The sequence below is a fragment of the Marmota flaviventris genome, chromosome 12, assembly GCF_047511675.1.
Source record: "Marmota flaviventris isolate mMarFla1 chromosome 12, mMarFla1.hap1, whole genome shotgun sequence".
In the NCBI taxonomy this organism is placed as follows: Eukaryota; Metazoa; Chordata; class Mammalia; order Rodentia; family Sciuridae; genus Marmota; species Marmota flaviventris.
The window spans coordinates 95,096,914-95,119,220 of record NC_092509.1 but is presented as its reverse complement, the minus strand read 5'-3'; the positions used below and the strand labels follow the sequence as shown (position 1 = coordinate 95,119,220).

The 22,307-nt window shown below is 40.6% G+C and overlaps 1 protein-coding gene across 1 annotated transcript in view; it reads left to right on the top strand.

Annotated features, from left to right (window-relative positions):
- Lamc1 (laminin subunit gamma 1) overlaps positions 1-22,307 on the top strand; it is a 108,094-nt gene that overhangs the window by 72,333 nt on the left and 13,454 nt on the right. Inside the window, exons 5-18 of the mRNA XM_027935035.3 lie at positions 2,309-2,497; positions 3,242-3,359; positions 3,863-3,961; positions 4,057-4,193; positions 5,027-5,149; positions 5,241-5,430; positions 5,741-5,853; positions 7,854-8,075; positions 8,194-8,382; positions 12,804-13,049; positions 13,689-13,842; positions 14,407-14,549; positions 15,518-15,696; positions 16,736-16,892. Of these exons, the coding sequence (XP_027790836.1) occupies positions 2,309-2,497; positions 3,242-3,359; positions 3,863-3,961; positions 4,057-4,193; positions 5,027-5,149; positions 5,241-5,430; positions 5,741-5,853; positions 7,854-8,075; positions 8,194-8,382; positions 12,804-13,049; positions 13,689-13,842; positions 14,407-14,549; positions 15,518-15,696; positions 16,736-16,892 (2,259 nt within the window). The remainder of the gene's footprint in view (positions 1-2,308; positions 2,498-3,241; positions 3,360-3,862; positions 3,962-4,056; positions 4,194-5,026; positions 5,150-5,240; positions 5,431-5,740; positions 5,854-7,853; positions 8,076-8,193; positions 8,383-12,803; positions 13,050-13,688; positions 13,843-14,406; positions 14,550-15,517; positions 15,697-16,735; positions 16,893-22,307) is intronic.

The following is a 22,307-nucleotide window of genomic DNA, read 5'->3' as shown; positions in this document are numbered from 1 at the left end:
ATATGCTTTTAAAATGAACTCTAGATTACTTCTGTTACCCCATACATTGTAAATGCTGTATAGGTAATTCTTATAACGGATCGTTTAGGTAATAATGACAGGAAAAAGATCTGTTTGTGTTCAATACAGACACTTTTTTTTTTTCCCCAAACACTTTTGATTGGCAGTTGTTTGAATCTCTGGGTTTCGAACCCACAGATACAGAAGGCTTATTACATTGTTCTTCCTATCAATGCTAATTTAATTTACTCAAGTGACAACTTGATTAGCATGTGTCAGGTACAGTGAATTCTAGACTAATCAAAAGATTATTTCTCAAACTTGTTTTTCCTTTATCTCACTAACAAGTACAGTGGGGAAAATTTTCCTGTTGCCACTGTGGAGAACTGGTATCTTTGAGAGGAAGAGTAGGTTCTGTAGTCTTGAAAAAGACAAAATGAAAAAGATAACATGTTATTTATTTCTTTATAGTGTTATGATTTATTCTGAACAGATAAAGAAAGAAACCTCCCAGGAAAGAAACCATGGAATCATCATTTGCCAAGGGATTAACACAAACAAACTTTTAAGACAGCCATGATGTTCTTTTGCCCTTACAAATATTTTTCATCATACTGTCTTGGGAATAAATGTAATACGAAAGAAGACACTGTGAACTTGCAGAAATTATTGGCAGAAACCTTGGGAAGGGTTTATTTTGACTCATGAGTATTTTCATTGATGTGCCTGGAGCAGATTTTCTTATTCATCTTTTCTTTCCCTCAAACAAATTCCAGACTTACAGATAAAATTCACAGCCTCCTCTAGCATTTCTGTGCACTTGGTGGAGCTTCTTTAATTCCATCACTGTATTGAAGTACCCAGTGTTGGAAGCTATATAATAAAGGCTGGCAAAAGACAAAAATGAAGTCCTCATAGCTTTGGAAAGTATTCTTCTTAATGGTATTATATTTCTGGTCCACGCAGGAAATTATAAGAAAAGCAAGTGAAATATTGCCAGCTTACCACAGCCAGCAAACTGGCTGCTCTAGTTAAGAACTTTCAATGAAGAAATAAGTCAATTTGCTTTCCTCCTTGGTCTCTCTTCAACACCGTGGTGCTTCAAAGAGTGAAGTTTTGGGGTGTTGAGATAGGACTGCAGTCCTCTCAGGATGCTGAGGCTAGGGAAGAGAAAATGGTAGCTTCCTTCTCTCATACGAGCTGTTGTTGAGGGAGGCACAGATCTGCTTTTGCTCTGGGTTGGATCAGTATGGACACAGATTGCTCTGCTTCATAGTCTCAGAGCAGCAGACCTCGTAGGTGGGATGGACTGATTGAGGGGTAATTGGGCAGCTTGAGGGAAGAGAAGGAGCAATAGAAGATGGAAAGGGAACTATACGACTAACAACAAAACTCAAATTATAGGTTTTGTGCTGTGATTCAAGTTTCTTAAGAAAAAAAAAATGTTTTCAGTTGCAACACCACAAAAGAACTGATTATATGGAAGGGAAGGAAAAAAGAATATTCAAATATTTTTAAAAGGTTAACAGGTCCTGCTCTATCTAGAAATCAAACAAAACTTTATTTAGCACTCAAGATACTACTATATACTCTGGGCAGAATCAATAATTGGGAGAAAAATCACCTTAACATAAATGTTTCAAAGACTTTGTGACTAAAGACACTTGTTCTTAAAATATGGTTGTGCTTAACAGACAACCCTGTTGGAACTGTGGCTCCTGAGAGGTAGATGTGTCAGGAGCATCTATTCCCTTTAATTCTGCTCCATCCACAGAGGAAATTATCTTGGTTCATGCACCTCAGGTTTCCCAGAATGGATATGCAAGTAATCTGGCACTTGGAAAGTTAATGTCTCAATGTCTTTAAATTGCCTGAGGTCTAAAAAGGTAGAAGTGGTGCTTGTATGTAAATTGGCACCTTGTTCTTGGAGTTAGAATTGGAAATGAAGCATAAAGAGCCAGGAAAATTGTAGTTTGAGTTGGCTTTTACCTGTAAATGAATAGCTACCTGGAGGCAGATTATTTTCTGAGCATGGGAATTCCTTATATTTTATGATAACCCTATTTTTTAAAAATAAAGATGAATATTTCTTGGTTAGCTGATAATCTGGCTATATAAACTTTTTGTTGACATACTGGTTTTTTGTTTTATTTCTAAGGAACAGTGCATCTGGTGGTCATTCTTATTCTGTCACCACGTATCTCTCACAGACATGTGGGAAGTTATTGTTTGATTTTATTGACATCTTTTAAAATGCCATTCTTTAAAGTACATGGATCTGACACTACTCATGTGTCTTGCTTGACAGCCTGTGACTGCAGTGGCCGATCGCAGGAATGCTACTTTGACCCTGAGCTCTACCGTTCCACGGGCCACGGTGGCCATTGTACCAATTGCCGGGATAACACTGATGGTGCCCACTGTGAGAGGTGCCGGGAGAACTTCTTCCGCCTAGGGAACAACGAAGCCTGCTCTCCGTGTCACTGCAGTCCTGTTGGTAGGTGACAGCAGGGACCCATTTCACCCTGATGGATTGAGAGACAAGAGTTCCCTAATGCCCAGAAAGTAAAACTTGGCTTCCTGCGCATTTGAACAACCATCAGCGGAGGTGCACACATTACTGTAGCATGTAACAACTCAGAATCTACCTCTACCCCCTACCTTCACTGTCGTTAACCTTGCTGAGCTTTCGCATGCTCTCGTGATGTGTAGGAAAGTACGGGGTGGCCCAAGGAATGGTTCTGTAAATAATTAGCAACAGGGTCATGCAGACCATTTGAACTTTGATGTAAAAGGATCTTTCTTGTTAATGATTTTGTTTGGTCTAATCTCCTTCAAGGGCCAGACTGTTTTCAGCATTTGGTGTGTGTCTAGAGGTGCACAGCACCCAGTCCACTCACCTTTTCAGGAGTTTAACAATCATTTTGTTGTATGTGCCTGTACATATCTAAGTTCTAAGCACGAGCCTTAAGGGGCCTGTGCTCACCTCCAGAGAAGTGACAGGTCTTATGCAGGTGTGCCGTGGCAGGCAGAGTGGTTCATAAGTGAGTAGAATCAACTTCGGGTATGTCTGGAAGATTAAATGTCAGGGAGTAAAAAGGGTGGGATTTTGAGAGATCATCTAGAGATCACACTTCGGTTGTCAGGCATTTTTTTTAGTTACCAGTTGTCTTTCTTTTGACACATTGATTTTACTTCCGTGTCTGGATTGGTGGTTGACGGTGAACTCATTAAACTTCAGGTTCTCTCAGCACACAGTGTGATAGTTACGGCAGATGTAGCTGTAAGCCAGGAGTGATGGGTGACAAGTGTGACCAATGCCAGCCTGGATTCCATTCTCTCACGGAGGCAGGATGCAGGTAAAATGTTCTCAAAGGTAGAGATGGGGAGTCGGGGTGAGTGGCTCAACGGTAGAGTGCTTGCTTAGAGTGTGAGAAGCCCTGGGTTCCATCCTCAGCACCACATAAAAAAATAAATAAATAACAAAGGTATTGTGTCCAACTACGACTAAAAAATAAATGTCAAAACAAAACAGAGACGGGGCAGAATCTATATATGGCCAGTCCATAACAGTAGATCTGTGACTTATTGGCAGTAGTGTGAACGTTTTCCCCATGGTAATCATCAACAAGATTCAAGACTAGAAGTGGTGATGAGCTAGCTGCTCGGAGTTTGGTTCATACAGAATGAGCAGTTTCAATTCTAAGTTGATAAAATCCTGGACTGAAAAGGAAAGATGACTTTAGAGGTTCATGTTGTTCCATGTGTAGAATTGATTAACACGCCGCAAAGGTTGACTTAAGGGTGAAGTCTCTCCTTCCTTCTCTTCTCTCATGATTTTATTTTATTTTCCATCGAATAGGCCGTGCTCCTGTAATCCTTCTGGCAGCATAGATGAATGTAACGTGGAAACAGGAAGGTGTGTTTGCAAAGACAACGTGGAAGGCTTCAACTGTGAGAGGTAGCCCATTCTTTCTCCAGCTGTATCATTTTCTTATTGTGTTATCATATCTCAAGTAAAAAAAAAATAATTGATTGCATTTTAATCTTTTTCAGATGCAAACCTGGATTTTTTAATCTGGAACCTTCTAATCCTAAGGGTTGCACCCCCTGCTTCTGCTTTGGGCACTCTTCTGTCTGTACAAATGCAGTCGGCTACAGTGTTCATTCTATATCCTCTACCTTTCACATTGGTAATTTAGACTTTATCCCCCAGTACCCCTAGGACTCTGAGACTGTAATTTAAAATATATTTTTGTTTTTTGAATTAGTAAGTCTTTAAGGGTTTTTGTTTGTTTGTTTTGCAGTACTGGGGATTAAACCCAGGAATATTCCACTCCTGAGCTATATCCCCAGCCCCCTCACCTTTTTTTTAATATTTATTTTTTAGTTGTAGTTGGACACAATACCTTTATTCCACTTATTTATTTTTATGTGATGCTGAGGCTTGAACCCAGGGCCTCGCATATGCTAGGCAAGCACTCTACCACTGAGCTATAGCCCCAGACCCTCCCCAGCCCTTTTTATATTTGATTCTAAGAGAGGGTCTCACTAAGTTACCCAGGCTGACCTTGAACTTGACTCTTGCCTTTGCCTCCCAGGTGCTTGGGATTATAGGCATGTGCCACTTCACTCTCCTCTCTGAGAGTTTTTGATGGAGGAAACATTCCATGTTACTTAACATGCATGATTTTTCTTGTTTGGTCCTTTAATAGAAGTGTGTGTGTATGTGTGTGTGTGTATATATATATATATATATATATATATATATATATATATATATATATATATATATGGTTGTAGAGTTTACTATAGTGAGAAGTGTGTTCAAACGTTACATAAATAATATAGTGGTATATAGTTTAAGGAGCATAGCATACATAAGTACTATTATAGGAAACATTCATTGAAAATTTTTATTGATGACTGTGTGCAGGGTGCAACCATACCTGTGTGTGGGATTACAGAGGGCCCGGTTCAGGATGTTTGCCTTGTAACAGTGCTTGTATTTTCATCCTGTCTACAGATGAGGACGGGTGGCGCGTGGAGCAGAGGGATGGCTCTGAAGCATCTCTCGAGTGGTCCTCTGAGAGGCAAGATATCGCCGTGATCTCAGATAGCTACTTTCCTAGATACTTCATCGCCCCTGGTAAGTGAGGCTGGGAAGCAGTGTGACTTGCTGGGTGCATCTCTTTCGCCTCATTCTCATGTTCTTGTCCACCATTGTGTCTGCTTTCCAGCAAAGTTCTTGGGCAACCAGGTCTTGAGTTATGGTCAGAACCTCTCCTTCTCCTTCCGGGTGGATAGACGAGACACTCGCCTCTCTGCAGAAGACCTGGTGCTGGAGGGAGCCGGCTTGAGAGTGTCCGTGCCATTGATCGCACAGGGCAATTCCTACCCAAGCGAGACCACTGTGAAGTACATCTTCAGGTGAGGCTGCCTTCTTTGTAAAGTCGGGCGTGACCTGCATTGTGAAAGCAGTCTCTCTATCTATACTCGCCCCAGTGTGTCTTAAAGAACTTTTGGATGATCAAGGAGACCTTGAAGAAGGGAGCTTTCCTTTGTTTACCTTTCCCTCCTCCAGTTGTATTGTCAAACCAACAAATCTCCTTTCTGATTCAGTCAGATTGTCAGACCATTGCATTGTTGGTGGTATAAATGGATAAGATGAATGAGAAATGCTTTCCCGGCACCCAAGGTTATCCTTCAAAGGTTAAGGCAGCTCTTTCTATCTCCCCAGGCTCCATGAAGCAACAGATTACCCCTGGAGGCCTGCTCTTTCCCCTTTTGAATTTCAGAAGCTACTAAACAACTTGACTTCTATCAAGATCCGTGGGACATATAGTGAGAGAAGTGAGTTGTAATGTCATTTAGAAGAATTGTTTCAGACAATTGGGTAGAAGGATTCCTGATAATGTAGAGTTTCTCTTTTCTACTACTGTAATACTGATTATAAAGAAATAGTATAAACTACCCTATTATACATGAATTATATAGAAAATAATATAGTTTTAACCTACTTTCATGGACCTAGAGAAAATTCACTAAAATTAATAAGTAGAATTCTTTTGTCACTAGAAGTCAATTGAAGTTATTGTAAATATAGATTTTCTTTAAAAACCTAATAATTCTACTGGTTCAAGATTGCTTACTCTTCATTTTTCTTTATTTGCTGCTCTGTAATTATCAAGTCTTGAATCATTGGCTAAATTATGAAAAATTATAGATTATTCAGTAATCATTTGCTATAATTTTAAATAAGAATTTAATAATGTTTTAAATTATTTTCCTTTAATTTTTTTTTTTTTTAATGAGGTACTTCTCTAGGAAGGTGAAGCTATTCGAAGGAGATTGAGTCAGTGTGGTGGGATGATGTTGACAGTGCCATCAGTGGCTTAGACGTATTGATTTTTGAGATGCTTGTGTGAATATCCAGATGAAAATCACTTGGGAGTAATTAGAAATATGAACCTAGGCCCCAGGAAGAGGTTAGAACAATAGATCTAGATTTAGAAGTCTGTCAACATATGGGCAATAATTTTTAAATTTGGAAATGTGATACAAAATATAGAAAGAGAAAGAGGATGGAGTCCAGGAAACACTGTTAATTAAAGGTCCATGCTCTGAGACCCAGAGGAGAAAAGAATTTTACAGAGGATAAACAGGTTAGATGATAGCACCACTGGGTTTTAGATTGGCTGATTAAAGAATCATTGGCAAGGGACTTTTTGTCGATTGTAGTTTTGATTTTTTTTTCAGAAGTGTTGAAACTAAATTTAGATTGCAGTGCTTTGAAAAGTAACTGAAGGGAAGAAGAAAAATAAAGACTATTCTTTAGAGAAGTTTGGCTGTAAGGGAAGGGAAAGAGCCGCACTGTAACTTGGGAGTAGGAACAGGACTGAAGAGAGTATTTTTAGAATAGGGAGACTTAAGAATGTTTAGAGTTGGAGGCACGTTAGCCTGAGGAGGCTTATCTCATGATCTGACTGGGCAAAAAAGCCATAAATGTATGAAAGGTTAAATTAAGCCAGTAATATAAGAGGTGTGCTTCTACCTTAGGTGGTCAGTTTCCAAGTGAATTATGTAAATTGCAAGCCATCTTTTGTAACTTGGATGGGGGAAATAAAAAAACCTACTTAGAGCAGAGACTGCTGAAGGCTAAGGTGGAGTGGAACCTGAGTGGCGGTCACCAAGGCCCACTTTGCCCAAAGAGCATTGCTGCCAGAGACACTGCCAGATGGCATGAACATTGGTCTCAGTTGATTTAAGGCTTCTTCTGTTTTCATTCTGAAAATGGGAAGGCATTGCAGCATATGGCATGATGGCTTTGGAATGATTGTGCACATTAGACCTAATTTACTTGATCTTTACTATTCTGTGGAGGGCAAAAAATACAACCTAAGTGTACCTGTACAGGTGCTTCCCTTCTTTCTTATCCTTGAATCTGTAGTTTCTGCCTGTTTTTATGGCAAAAGAGCAAAACACTGCTTAATTGCTATAGGCTTGTACTGTTCTTTCCTTCTACACTCTTGCTTGAATCTCTTCTTGCCACAAATGATTGTCCAGTGCTTTTATTTTTCACATTGGTGATTGGGAGAACTCAAAAATCTGACAAATCTGTGGTGTGTGTGTGTGTGTGTGTGTGTGTGTTTAAAAAGTGTTGAACTAAATTTAGCACCCAGTACCACATGGTTGTCCTGAATGCTATTTTCTAATTATCTTCTTCAGCAGATAAATTAAGCCAGTGACCAATTTTCTTTGGAATTTGGCTACTCTTGAGTGACTGACTTTTCACAACCTTTTGGGGAATGGAAAGCACTTCAGTGATTCTCTCTTCCACACCGTATACACAGGTGCTGGATATCTGGATGATGTCACCCTGGCAAGTGCTCGTCCTGGGCCTGGGGTCCCTGCAACTTGGGTGGAGACCTGCACTTGTCCAGTGGGTTATGGAGGGCAGTTCTGTGAGATGTGTCTCCCGGGTTACAGAAGAGAAACTCCGAGTCTCGGACCATACAGTCCCTGTGTGCTTTGTACCTGCAATGGACACAGTGAGACCTGTGACCCTGAGACAGGTGAGAGAATGATTGACAGTTGCTGGGCCTGACTTTTCTTTGGTGGTTGGGTAGGAAATGCTCATTGTCTTATGTTCTTGGACTCTTGCCTGTCCTCTCACACTTGCTGTTTGAATAGGTGTCTGTAACTGCAGAGACAATACTGCTGGCCCCCACTGTGAGAAGTGTAGTGATGGGTACTATGGAGATTCGACTGTGGGCACCTCTTCTGACTGCCAACCTTGTCCATGTCCTGGGGGCTCAAGTTGTGCTGTTGTTCCCAAGACAAAGGAGGTAGTGTGCACCAACTGTCCGACTGGTACCACTGGTAAGTCTGTGCTTTCTGTCTTGTTCAGTGTTCCATCTTAGAAGACTTGGGGGAAAGGGCTTCTGGGGGGTGGGGATGCCCCCCCCGCCCCCCCGTTTTTGGAGTATTTTGTTTAGTTCAGTGATTGTGGTTTTCCTCATAGGAAGAGGTTTTGTAGGAATCAGGTTGATTGTGGATTCATAAAATGCACATCAGATTACTAATTATGGCTAACATCTGCTAAGTATTTGTGGCCAAGAGCTGCTCTAAGCACTGTACACACACCTCCTCATTAAACCCCATAACTGTAAGGTTGCTTTACCATTTCTCCCATGATATGACAAGAGCACTGAGGCACGGAGGCATGGAGTCCCATGTCCATGGCTGCGTGGCCAGTTGTGGTTGAGCTGGGATTCCATCCCAGGCAGTCCGGCTCCAGAGATAACGATCACTATAGCATACTCACTCTTACAAGATGAGAAGTCAAACTTGACTTTTAGTTTGCTTGATTGTCCTAGAATTCTTGATATAAAGAGTTGATTTTAAAATTCTTCCTTAAAATAGTTTATATTAATACATCAGAGTCCTTTACATTTGGTTGAGTTTTTTGTTTGTTTGTTTGTACTAGGGATGGAACCTGTAGTACTCTACCACTGAACCACATCCACAGCTCTTTTTATTTTTTATTTTGAGACAGGGTCTCATTGAGTCAACAAGGCTCACCTCCAACTTTTCATCTTCCTTTCCTCAAGCCTCCCAAGTGGCTGGGAGTACAGGCGTGTGCCACCATGTTTGGTAGAAAATACATGTGTATTTTATAGCTTTGAATAGGTCCCTCTGCTGGTCTATGTGTTTAGTTTTTGTGTTGTTTTCAAAGTATTATAAAACTTTATCTTACAGAGCTACTCAGACAACTGCCCATGCTGACCAGCTGGGCAGACTGAGGCTCACTTCAGGCCTTCCCCTTGCCCTGCCACTCCACCAGCACCATAATGGAGAGGTTCTGGCCAGCCTTCTGGCACAGCCTTTGACCCTGTTAAAGGCTTTTCATCTAGAAAATACTGCCACTGTATCACCAGGAAACATCACAACACGGCACCTTTCCGTGCTGCACTGACTCTGCACCGTGGGAACGGCCGCACAGAATGATTACTCATTTGCTTAAGGCAATTGAGCAAATGAGGGAAATTAGTGTCAAATTTCATATTTCTGACTTTCTTGTGTTTCTTTATAATTTTATTTCAAACTCATAATGCAAACATAAAATTGTATATGTTAATGGGGTACCATGTGAGTTTCAGTGTGTTTGTGTGTGTGAGTGCACACACATGCATCAGTGTCTTACTTTTTTTCTTTAAAGCGAATGACCCAACAGATTTCTCTAGCTTCAGTCCCCAGCACCCACTCTTGAACCTGCACTCTAGGCCCCAGACCTCTTGGGCTTCTTTTAGTGCCTCAAGTGTGCTGGCTGCTAAAATCACACGTGGCATCCTTCTACATGTGACTTAGTATTTAACATGGTTTTCAGAGGTAAAGAAATAGCAATGATCCCTTTTCCTGCAAACTTGAGTGCATGTCTTTAGAAATACAAAAATGAGGAAAGGATGGTCCCTACTCCTCAGAGGCTAAATTTATGGAGGAAAACAGATAATTGAATACAGCACGGTTAGTTCAGATAAAAGAGCGTACACCAGAGTGGTGGGGGAAGAAAGGACACCTCTCCTCTCTAGGGGAGGGAAGATAAGGAAAATCAAGGTTCAGAAAAGCGAATCACTTGCCCAGAGTTAAATCATACAGTTAGGACTTGAACCTGGATGCTAACTTTAAAAAAAAGGTTGACTAGTTGTAGCTGCCAGAGAGTATTTTGGAGTTTTCACAGACTACTAGATGTTTCTATTTTAGCTTTTCTACATAATCTTAGTTTAAGTTTTATTCAAATCTAGTTTCAAAACTTTTAAAATATGGGTCATATCTGAAATAGCGAAATTATCTGATGAGAAGCATAACTGGAATGCCTGCTGCCTGGTGCTGATCTGGAGATGGATTTGGGTAGGAGTCTGGTGGCTGTTTACATCAGGGCCACGTGGCTTCCCCTCTTACCCCACCTCCACCCACATTTTTTGTTCAGCTTATCAGTTGGTGTTTGTCAAATCCAGGGGTCAGTTTTCAGTCCTCATCCTACCTGGTCTCCCAGCAGTGCTGGACACCATTGACCACCCTCTGCTTCAGACATTGTCCCCTCCTGCCTTCCATGCCACATCACTACTTGTTTTCCTTTCTTCCTTTCCTCTGTGTATCCTTTGTTCCCCCGTTTCTCAACAGGGGCTTTCATGTTAGCTTGACCTGGAGGTAGTCAGAGCTCCTCTTTGGGATTCAAAAGCCCCTCAGTGCCTATGACTGCAAATTCTGTATCTCTAGCCCTGAACACCAGCTACCTGTTGCCCATCCCTGCCTGGGTGATTGATGGGGTGGACACATCTGTTTGTCCCTTCATATCCACTCTCTGTCCCCTATGGATGAGACCTGTATGTGCTACATCAGAGCCAGTTTCCACTAGCGTTCTGAAACAGCAGAAAGCACATACAGGTGATCAAAGAGAAGGAGGAGAGTGAGGGCAGGGTATTTATTCTGAGCCCCCTTTCTGTGGGGTCCTCTGTGTTGGTGACTCAAAAAAATTTAGCTCTTGACAGCTGGCCTTCTCCAAACAGCTCTATCTTTAGGCTCTGGTACCTGGTTGGTCCTTCTACACCTGAGAGGCAGGTTCTGGAGCCTGTTCGAGGTGCTGCACTATCCTTGTGTCTTCCAACACTCCCCAGACTCTGTAATGGCACCTTTATTAAACTCTGCCCAAGTCTTGCTAATTTGAATGTGCCAACTATTTTCTGCTGTGATCTTGATTCACATAGCTAAAGGAATCCCCAAAGTAAGCAAATTAAAGGTAAATCTTTGTCTCTTTTTTCCTCCAATCCCAACCCTGTTCTTTTCCTAATCTTCTTCATTTCATTAAATATACTACCATCTACCTAGTTGTTCAAGTTAAAATCCTAGGGCTTGTCCTTGATCCTTTGTCTTTCATTTCCCAGAAACAGCCTGCAGGTCTTAACTGTCTCAGATCTGATCACTTTCACCACCTCCCCTGCCACCATCCTGGTTCCAGCTGCTGTCATCTCTCACCTGGAATTGCCTCCTCCACTTCACCTGCTCCCCTAAGAATCATTCTCCATGTGGAGGCCCAAATAATCCTTTTTAAGTGTAAATCAGATCACAGCACTTTTAAAACCCCAGGAGCTTCTCCCTGCACTTAAATTGAAATCCAGATGGCAGAGTCCCCTGCATGGGTTGGTTCTTAACTGCTTCTGCTTTGACTGGTTTTTCTGAAACACTTTTCCCTCTGACTTTCCATCTTCACCCCTGTGTTTCCTCACAAAGAGACTTTCTCTTATCCAATATAAAGTCACTGTCACTCTTACTGTATCACCTTATCATGTTTGCGCTCTTTTAACTTTTTTTATGCTTATCCCTATCTGAAATAGTCTTGTTTATTTGGATGTCTGGGTGTTGGTTCCCCCAGCTGCAGCAGGTTTCAGGAGAGCAAGGACCGCCTCATTGGCATCGTCCTGACAACCTAGAACAATGCTGGCCTTCAGCAGATGCTCTGTAAATATTTGTTGAATAAATGAACATGCAGTTCTCCAAAACCTCTAGGCTCATTTGGACCCTTTTGAATACAAAGATAGAAAGAGCCTTTGCACTTTTAATACCTGAGTAATGATGATCAGAAACTAGAAAAGGAAGGATGAGGAGCTGGGAGTTTAGTATCAGGGGAAAGAGCCCGTTTCTGGCTTTGCTTCTCTTTCTGTCATTTATTTGGTTGTGGGCAAGTTATTTAACCTGTCTGTGCCATTAGCTCTGATAGGAGCAGGTGGCAGTGTATGATTTCTAAGTTCTCTTCAAGAAATCTCTGATTCTTTATTAGTTGATACTGCTTGACTAGAGACAGCAAGGGCCTGTTATATGTTGAGAGAATGATCCTCCTCAACCTGTCATCTGGGACACCGAGGGTATTGAGAGTGGCACTCCATCTTTTTTAGTAGTGTCAGCCAAAACTGACATAAATATGCATTGCCATCCCTTGGGACTGGAGAGGTTCATGATCCTTGGGCCTGACTCATTTACAGAGCACTTTTTAATACATGATTTTGGTTAATTATCAGAACATTTGTAGTGAGGCAGGCAAACCAGAGCCTGTCTTTCTCATGGGGAAGTGGAGATGTGCACAGGGTCACTCCACTGATCTGGCCCAGTGCTGGGGCTGCAACTCAGGGCTCCTACCCCCCACTGTACTGTATCGCCTTGCATCTGATGGCTGGACTACACTGTTTGTGACCAGATAACTGAGCACCAGACCTTTCTATCATAACATCAGATTGTCTCATCCCCAGGTAAGAGATGTGAGCTCTGTGATGATGGCTACTTTGGAGACCCCTTGGGTAGAAATGGCCCTGTGAGGCTTTGCCGCCTCTGCCAGTGTAATGACAACATTGATCCCAATGCTGTGGGAAATTGCAACCGCTCAACGGGAGAGTGCCTGAAGTGCATCTATAACACTGCGGGCTTCTATTGTGACCGGTGCAAAGATGGATTCTTTGGAAATCCCCTGGCTCCCAATCCAGCAGACAAATGCAAAGGTAATCAGCCATTGGTCAAATCCTGTCACAGGTATACACCTTTGTTCTGCAGATTCGTTGTGTGTCTCTTTAAATACACATAGTTGTCTGGTTTAATGCAGCCCTGTCCAATAAAAATACAGTGTAAACCGCTTGCATAATTTAAAAATTTCTGCCATCACATTTAAAAAAAATTATAATTGTAGATGGACAATATGCCTTTATTTTATTTGTTTTTGTTTTTTAAAATGTGGTGCTGAGGATCGAACCCAATGCCTCACATGTGGTAGGCAAGTGCTCTGCCGCTGACTACAGCCCCAGCCCCTAGCCATCATATTTTTTTTATTTTTAAAAATAAAACAGGAGAAAGCAGTTTTAATATATTTTATTTAAACTAATGTAGCCAACAATTATAATTTCAACAAATAATTAATAAAAAATCATCAATGAGATACATGTTCTTTTTCACACTAAGTCTTCAAAATCCAGCATACTTTCACATTTACAGCACCTCTCCATTCAGACTGGCCACCCACGTTACAGGTGCTCAACAGCCACATGTGCCCAGCAGCTTCCATATTGGAAGCTGTGTGGGTGGCTCTGTATTTGGTCTTTCTCTCAGGTGATTTCCATCCTTTGCTCTCTCTCTTCCTTCCCTAGCTTGCAGTTGCAATCCATATGGCACTGTGAGGCAGCAGAGCAGCTGTAATCCTGTGACCGGTCAGTGTGAGTGTCTGCCTCATGTGTCCGGCCGGGACTGTGGTACTTGTGACCCTGGCTTCTACAACCTACAGAGTGGACAAGGCTGTGAGAGGTGAGGCATCGGTGATAGGTGGAAGTCATATTTGCTAATTTTGTATTTTAAGAAGTGAATTTTTATGTTATAATTAATAGTGGCTTGATTTTGTTCAGGAATGATTTGAGTGCCTGATACAGAAAATCACCCTTAAGAGTAATACTGAACAGTTGTCAATAGGCTAATGGGACAAAGAAGTGGCCCCAGCTGTGTCAGAATCAACTGAGCAATGTCTTAATAAAGTTATAAATTACCAGGTTCTTTCTGTGAAACTTAGAATCTGACCCTCCAGGGTTGCAACCTGGGAATTCCTATTTTCAAAGCTCCTGGTCAGGGCTGATGCAGTACCAGTGTGGAGAGCCACTGGTATTGGTTAAGCTAGAAAAAGAGGTTCTAAGTAGCTCTCATAAAAATAACTTGAACCTTGGGGGCTTAGTAACCCTTAACATTCTGTATTAACAACCTTTAAACATCCTGTTTTCTGATACAGATTGAATCAATATTATCCTGAAACAAAGCCACAAAGTTTTGCTTAAAGTCTGCTTTTTTCCTACCTTAGGAGTGTCCTGTGTTCATTTTCAGGTGCAATTGCCATGCTTTGGGTTCCACCAATGGGCAGTGTGACATCCGCACCGGCCAGTGTGAGTGCCAGCCGGGCATCACCGGTCAGCACTGTGAGCGCTGTGAGGTCAACCACTTTGGGTTTGGACCTGAAGGCTGCAAACGTAAGACATGTTGGTGGCATGTAATGCCAAGTCTCCCCTGATTCCAGTAGCACCTGAGAGAAGAAAGGACTTTGACAGCCTCTGTTCAGCCCTCTGGTTTATGGTCAGGGCCATTCCTAAAGCATCATAGATGCTTTGTTCCATGAATATTCCTTGTCTAAAACTCTAGAAATTAAGGACGTCCCTGATTTCTTTGCCAACTACCTTATTCATATTTCTTTTTAAATGTTTTTTATTCTTTTCAATCTTCTATTTTTTTTCCCCAAAGAAAGCTCCCCCTTGGATTCCTGAGCTTGCTCACTTTTTTATTGGTCCCATTCTTAGTGCCGACAATGAAACAGTAAAGGATCCTGTTCGCAGTGTGCTCATTGACTTACTGGCCGTGGTTGCTTCCCACCCTGGGGCCCCTTCTGGGACGGTTGCATATAAACATCTGCTTCTCTTTGGCATAAACACTTGCCTGGAATTAGGCCTTGGAACAATTTGGTGTTTTTGCTTTCTGAATTCCTTCATTTCTCCTGTGGAATGTAGCATAAGTCAGTGACTAAGTTCGGAGAACAAAGTGAGTAAACAAACTATAAAATAATGCAAGAGAAGCATTAGCATTTGGGTTTTCTCATTCTTCAGAGAAATGTTAGGCAGTGGAGAGGTGAAGATAGATGAATTCTTGAAGTGCATGAAAGGTGCACTTATTAGTTTAATAATTTCTGTAACTATTAAATAACATGAAGCGTGTCCTAAAGGATGCGTGTTTACAAATTAATCTCATTTGTTCTTAACTTTGACCTCTTTTTTACTTTAAGGCTTATTTTTACTTTAAGATAAAATTATCTATCTTCTCTGATCAGTGGACTTAACCATTTAGTTTCTCATAAATAGGTCTAGAATTAGCTTATTGTTACCAGTCTGAGTTAAGGAAATGTTCCCATCCTCCTATTGCTTATTATGTACTGTTTCCCCTACTGCAGCTTGTGACTGTCATCCTGAGGGGTCTCGTTCACTCCAGTGCAAAGATGATGGTCGCTGTGAATGCAGAGAAGGCTTTGTGGGAAACCGCTGTGACCAGTGTGAAGAGAACTATTTCTACAATCGTTCCTGGCCTGGCTGCCAGGAATGTCCAGCTTGTTACCGGCTGGTAAAGGATAAGGTAAGCTGTCAACAGTGTGTTCATTCGTTCGTTCCTTCGTTCAGCAGATGTTGGATGAAAACTTAGCACACACACAGCTCCAGAGAAAAAGTGGTAAACAACATAGACATAATCCCTCTTCTCAGATGCTTATGTTCTAGTCAGGAGGGAAATAATAAAAAATTAAAAAATAAGCAAGACATATTGAGATAAGTGCCAGAAAGAATATAAACAGAGTAACTGTTGGAAACTACTTTGTATAAGACCTCTTTCAGGAAATTCCTGTGAAGTGAAAGCTTCAGAATGAGAAGGAATGAGCCAAGTAAGAAGGAATAAGTGAAAAGGAATAAGCCAAGTAACCACAGGTTGTTCCCAACAAAAGGAACCTGGCGTGGGAGGGCCTGGAAGCCAGGGCGGCTGGCGCCTCCTGATTGAAGGGAGAGTAGCTTGGGACAAGCCTGGAGTGTTTGGTAGGGACAGGTTATGTAAGACCATGGTGACCCTAGAATAGAGTTCACACCTTATTCCAAATCCAGTGGGAAGGCACTGGAGAACTCTTCCAAGCTTGGGAATCCAGTTTGCATTTGAAGAGGAGCACTCTGACTACTATGATTAGGATGGTGATAGGTTGGGGGCAGAAGAGGAACCACCATCCTGTTGGAAAAATGCCTGCGTTAAGGGCATGACTGAGGGAGAGGAGAATCAAGGATGGATCCTGGGTCTTCTGCTTAGGGTAGCTAGATATGCTATACACTGAGATGACTCAGGGAGAACAGAATTTAGAGGTCTGGTTTTGGATGTTAAATTCGAGATACTGTCAGAGATAAGTGGAAAAAGCAAGAAGATCATCTACCACTCGGGAAAGGACAGAACTGAAGAACTGTCTGCAGGTGATGTTTAAAGTCAGGGAGTGACACTCCGGAAGGCTTCTTTTTGAAGCCAGAGAAACAAAAGGAAAAGTATCCATCACATCTATTTAGCACGTACTCACAGAGTGCCTCTGAAATTCCCACAGTAAGTACAGTGGAGCTCATTCCCTTTTCTCTTCCATCATGTTCAGGTTGCTGATCATCGAGTGAAACTCCAGGAATTAGAGAGTCTCATAGCAAACCTTGGAACTGGGGATGAGATGGTGACAGATCAAGCCTTTGAGGACAGGCTAAAGGAAGCAGAGAGAGAGGTTATGGACCTCCTTCGTGAGGCCCAGGATGTCAAAGGTACACATAATTAAATGTAAATTTGTGATGTAGTTCCTAATTCATTTAATTAGTAAGGTTCTATAAAATTCTTTCTCAATTTTTAAACTACTTGTACAATATGTATTTTTACAGAATAGTATTTCAAAAAACAATCATCAATTTAATGCTTTAAGATATAATAGAAGGGGGCTGGGGTTGTGGCTCAGCGGTAAAGCGCTCGCCTAGCACGTGCGAGGCACTGGGTTCCAAACTCAGCACCACATAAGAAGTAAAATAAAGGTATTATGTCCATCTACAATTAAAAAATAAATATTAAAAAAAAGACATAATAGAAGGTAATTTTCCAATGTATCAAAAATATTTGCTATTCAGATTTAAATGTTTCATAGATTTGTTCCATTACACCATGTCTTTAAATGTAGTTTGAAAGTAATTGATGAATTATTTTTTTATGTACTGCTTCCTTAGTAAGGACTCTCATAAAAAAAAAAAAAAAAAAATATCATGATCTTTAAGCATTGACTGAATGTCTAGCTACTGACTATGCAACAGGTAGTAAACATTACAAACTAGTGCCTACTTAGGAAATTTTTCATTTGATTAGCAAACAGATGTACTAGTAACATTATAGAAAAGCATAGGCTTTCATCTTATGTTATCGTTAAGGTCCTTTGCAATTAAATTAGTCATTTGTACATTATCTGATGAGATTGATAACAAAGAAGAGATGGGCTTAAGATGTAGGAAACAATTTAAAATATTTTATATACTTTAAGAGACAACTTAGTTTTTTAAACATTAAGGTATTTTGAATAATTGATTGTTGGCTTTAAAAAAATCACTTCAAAGTCTTGTTCTTATTTCTGACTCTGTGAATTAAGCATTTTTTAAATATTTATTTTTTAGTTTTAGGTAAACACAGTATCTTTTTTATTTTTATGTGGTGGTGAGAGGATCGAACCCAGTGCCTCATGCATGCTAGGTGAGCACTCTAGCGCTGAGCCACCACTCCAGCCCTGAATTAAGCATTTTCAAACTCAGGCAAGTCCTTTTTGCACTCTTTGAGTACCATAGTAAGCCAGGCACTTGCTCAACACACCAGTAATGAAAAGATAGAAAGACTCAGCTCTATCAGGCCAGCTATGTTATGGGGCTTCCCATCGCTGATATGCAAGAGTTCACAGATGAACAAAATAAATGTACATTAAAAGTATACTTGAGACGGCAATGATTGACTTCACCATTGAGCTTATAAATCTGTCCATTTGGAGTTGCATGAAGAGGCCTTCCTGTCATAGGTCAACACAAACAATACGTTTCTCCTTTCTTCTTTAAAATATTTCAAATGTATAGAAATTTTACTTTATGTGATTACTGGATAAGAGGAGGAAGTAATTGAGTGTATCTCGTTTGGGCCAGTTTGATTTTTATATGAGAGTCCAGACTTTGTTCCATAGGTCAGTTTTTAGAGATTGAAAATACAATGAGAGATCAATAGCTTATTTTAACATAAAGTGTTTATGTGTTTGTTTTGGTTTTAGATAGGACAGCTGATTCACATCTATCTTGCCATATATATGAGAAATTGAATATGGGGTTATATCCAAAGTGCTGATCAGTCCAGCAAAGAGCAGGGGTCTAGTACTCAGCTCTGGTGCAGCACTGGCAACCACGGGAGTAGGTCAAAGAGCAAGAAAGGAAGGGACCCAGCTTGGGCACCTACATTCCAAGCATCTTGATGCAGCCCAGCTATCCATAACTCTCTTTGGCTCCAATTGCTACCTTTTTCCCTCTGCCCGGGAAGGGGATTAAGTTGGATGGAAACTCTGATGGGAGCCATCATACCTCTCTGAGCCAGAGCACAGTGGGCTGCTGCATCTGAAAGCTCTAGGAGCTTCCTAGTCAGGCTGGGGCTAGTGTCACCTTCCCTAAGATCTCAGTTATGAACAGAGTTCCTGGATGCCCTTGCCTGCCGAGGTTCAAACTAGCCAAGAATGAAAGTGTCTTCGTAATTATTTATCTTTTTTAATCCCCTAGTATTCATTTGTAGTTGAAACTTGTGTTTATTGTACAAATTTAAAAGGAGATTATACGATGCATTAAGTCTGACAAGTAGATACTTGAAATTGGAAGGCATTTGAAGCAAACCTACCAGTTAGGTTATCTGTTTCTTTTTCAGATATTATTGTTTCTGTAAAGAACTGGACAAAAAAGATCAAGAATTATTGCATTCTTGAAGGTCTAAAGGGAGGGGGCTTCTCAGATGTTACTGGCTGCATCTCCCTCCTAAACCTAAATGATTTTCCCTGATCTAAGCTTGTTTGTGTTCTTAGTACTTTCTTAAGATTATTCAGGAATTGCCTAAGTGACAGTCCAGGCAGGACCCCTGTGTGTAGTTAGGCCAAGGTTGTGCAATAGATCACCTTTGCACATATATTTGGTGGCCCTGCTTCAAATGCTGTTTTCTGAAACTATTAATCTCATTTGTTTTTAACTTTGACCTCTTTTTTACATTGAGCATCATGCTGAAGTAAGAACTGGTTCATTTTTTAAAGTTAAATTTATTTATTAAAACCATGTAAACTGTACATACTATGGGTTAATATAATTATTTAATATATGTGTAGATGATGTGGTATTTAAATCAAGTTAAACTTCTCTGTCTCCTCAAACATATTATTACTTCTTTAGGGTAAAGTCTTTCAAAATCCTTTCTTCTGGCTTTTTGAACTGTACTGCACATTATTGTTGTCTATAGCCACCCTGTTTTGCTATACCCACCAGAACTTCCTGCTCCCAGGCAACTATGTCTTAGTACCCATTATCAACTTTTCATTATTCCCCCCACCCACTACTCTCTCCATCCTCTGATAACTACCATTCTATGAGATTAACGTTATTCTTGTTTTTTGTAGTGCTGGGGGACTGAACCCTGGGCCTTGCATATACTAGGCAAGTGTTCCATGACTGAGCTATACCCCCAGCTCTTTTTATTTTATTTTGAGACAGAGTCTCACTGAGGTGCTCAAATTTGTAATCCTCCTGAGTTGCTGGGATTACAGGTGTGCACCAGCACGCCTGGCAAGATCAACTGTTTTGCATTCCACATATGAGTGAGATTGCATGGTAATTGTTTTTCTGTGCATGGCTTACTTCATTTCACATAATTATCTCTAGCTCCATCCATGTTGTTTTAAATGACAAGATTTCATTCTTTTTATGCCAAGTAATATTCCATTATGCATACCATATTTTCTTGTCCATTCATTGGTTGACAGTCATTTTGCTTGTTTCTATCTCTTACTCATGGTGAACACAGACAGCTCTTACACATACTGGTTTCTATTTTGTTAGAGAGATAAACATTGTTGCACTATGTATCTGGTTTTATTTATATTTATTTATATTTTGAACCCAGGGGCTCTTTACTACTGAGTCACATCCCCAGCCCTTTTTTTTTTTTTTTTTCTTTTGAGATAGAGTCTTGCTAAGTTGCTTAGGGCCTCACTAAGTTTCCTAGGCTGGCCTTGAACTTGAGATTCTCCTGCCTCAGCCTTCCTGAATAGCTGGGATTACAGCATGCACCACCATGCCAGGCCTGTTATTAATTTGGGGGGAGAACCTCTATACTGTTTTCCATAATGACTGTTCTCATTTACATTCTTACCAACAGTGTGTAATGGATCCCTTTTCTCCACATCCTCATCAGCATTTATTATCTTTGGTCTTTTGGTTATAACCATTCTAACTGGGGTGAAATGCTGTCTCACTGTGTTTTTTTTTTTTAATATCTTATTTTTTATTTGTAGTTGGACACAGTACCTTTATTTTATTTATTTATTTTTATGTGGTGCTGAGGATCTAACCCAGGGCCTTGCACATGCTAGACAAGCGCTCTACCGCTGAGCCACAGCCCTAGCCCCTCACTGTGGTTTTAATTTGCATTTCCCTCATGATTAGTGAAGTTGAATTTTTTCTCATATACCTGTTAGTCATTTGTATGTCTCTTTTGAAAATGTCTATTCAGGTCAAGTGCCCATCGTTAAATCAAGTTATTTGGGGTTTTTTGCTATTGAATTTTTGGAGTTCTTATATACTATAGATACCAAGCCATTGTCAGATGGATAGTTTGCACATATTTCCTCCCATTCTGGAAGTTTTCTGTGCAATCTGTTGATGATTTCTTTTGCCATGCTTTTTGAGTTTGCTCTAATCCCATTGGTTTATTTTTGTTTTTGTTTCCTCTGCTTTTGGGGTCTTGTCCAAAAAAATTCTTCCCCATTCCAATGTCCTGAAGCATTTCCCCTGTGTTTTCTTCTAGGAGTCTCATTGTTCAGGTCTTACCTCTAAGTCTTTAATCCATTTGAGTTGCTTTTGTAACTGATGAGAGGTAGGGTTTCATTCTTCTGCATGTGGATATTCAGTTTCTCCAGCACCATTATTAAAGACTGTCCCTTCTCCAACATGTGTTCTTAGCAACTTCACCAAAAAGCAGTTGGCTGTAGTTGTGGAGTTTATTTCTTGCTTTCTATTCTGTTCCCCTCACTGGTCAGTTTTGAGTATGACTTAATGATTTTTTTTTAGGGGGGGCGGGTACCAGGGATTAAATTCAGGGGCACTCAATCACTGAGCCCCATCCCCAGCCCTATTTTGTATTTTATTTAGAGTCAGGTATTACTGAGTTGCTTAGTGCCTCACCATTGCTGAGGCTGATTTTGAACTCACAATCCTCTTGCCTCAGCCTCCCTTGCAGCTGGGATTGCAGGCATACACCACTGTACCCAGCTACTCAATGGTTTTTGTGTATTAATATAACCTCAAATACTGGCAGGTTTATGTTTGCATGGGCTTATATATGTCTTTTGGTTTATTAGGATCCAGGTATTAAGTTGAGTATTATTAATAAAGAGCAACTTAAAGAGCTATTTAAAAGCAGAGACCAATTAAAAGAATTACATATGTACAAGGGGGAAAGGATTGCAGCAACAGTCTATTTAATTCAAAATACAAAGTGAGTTGAATATGCCGTATGTCAATATGTTTTTTTTAAAAAAATATTTATTTATTTTTTTTAGTTCTTGGCGGACACAACATCTTTGTTTGTATGTGGTGCTGAGGATCGAACCCGGGCCGCATGCATGCCAGGCGAGCGCGCTACCGCTTGAGCCACATCCCCAGCCCTCAATATGGTTTTAAACACAGTTTTTTCCCCAAGTTTTGAAATACATTTAGCTTCCAAGACTAGCAGCATTTTTAACAACATTGTGTATTTATGATTAAATTTGGCCTGTGCTGGAATGTCAAAATCAATTTTTCTTTCCTTCATCAAACAATCCTTGGTAGGCTGGGGTTGTAGCTCAGAAGTAGAGCGCTCGCCTACCATACTGGGTTCGATCCTCAGCACCATGTAAAAATAAAATAAAGATATTGTGT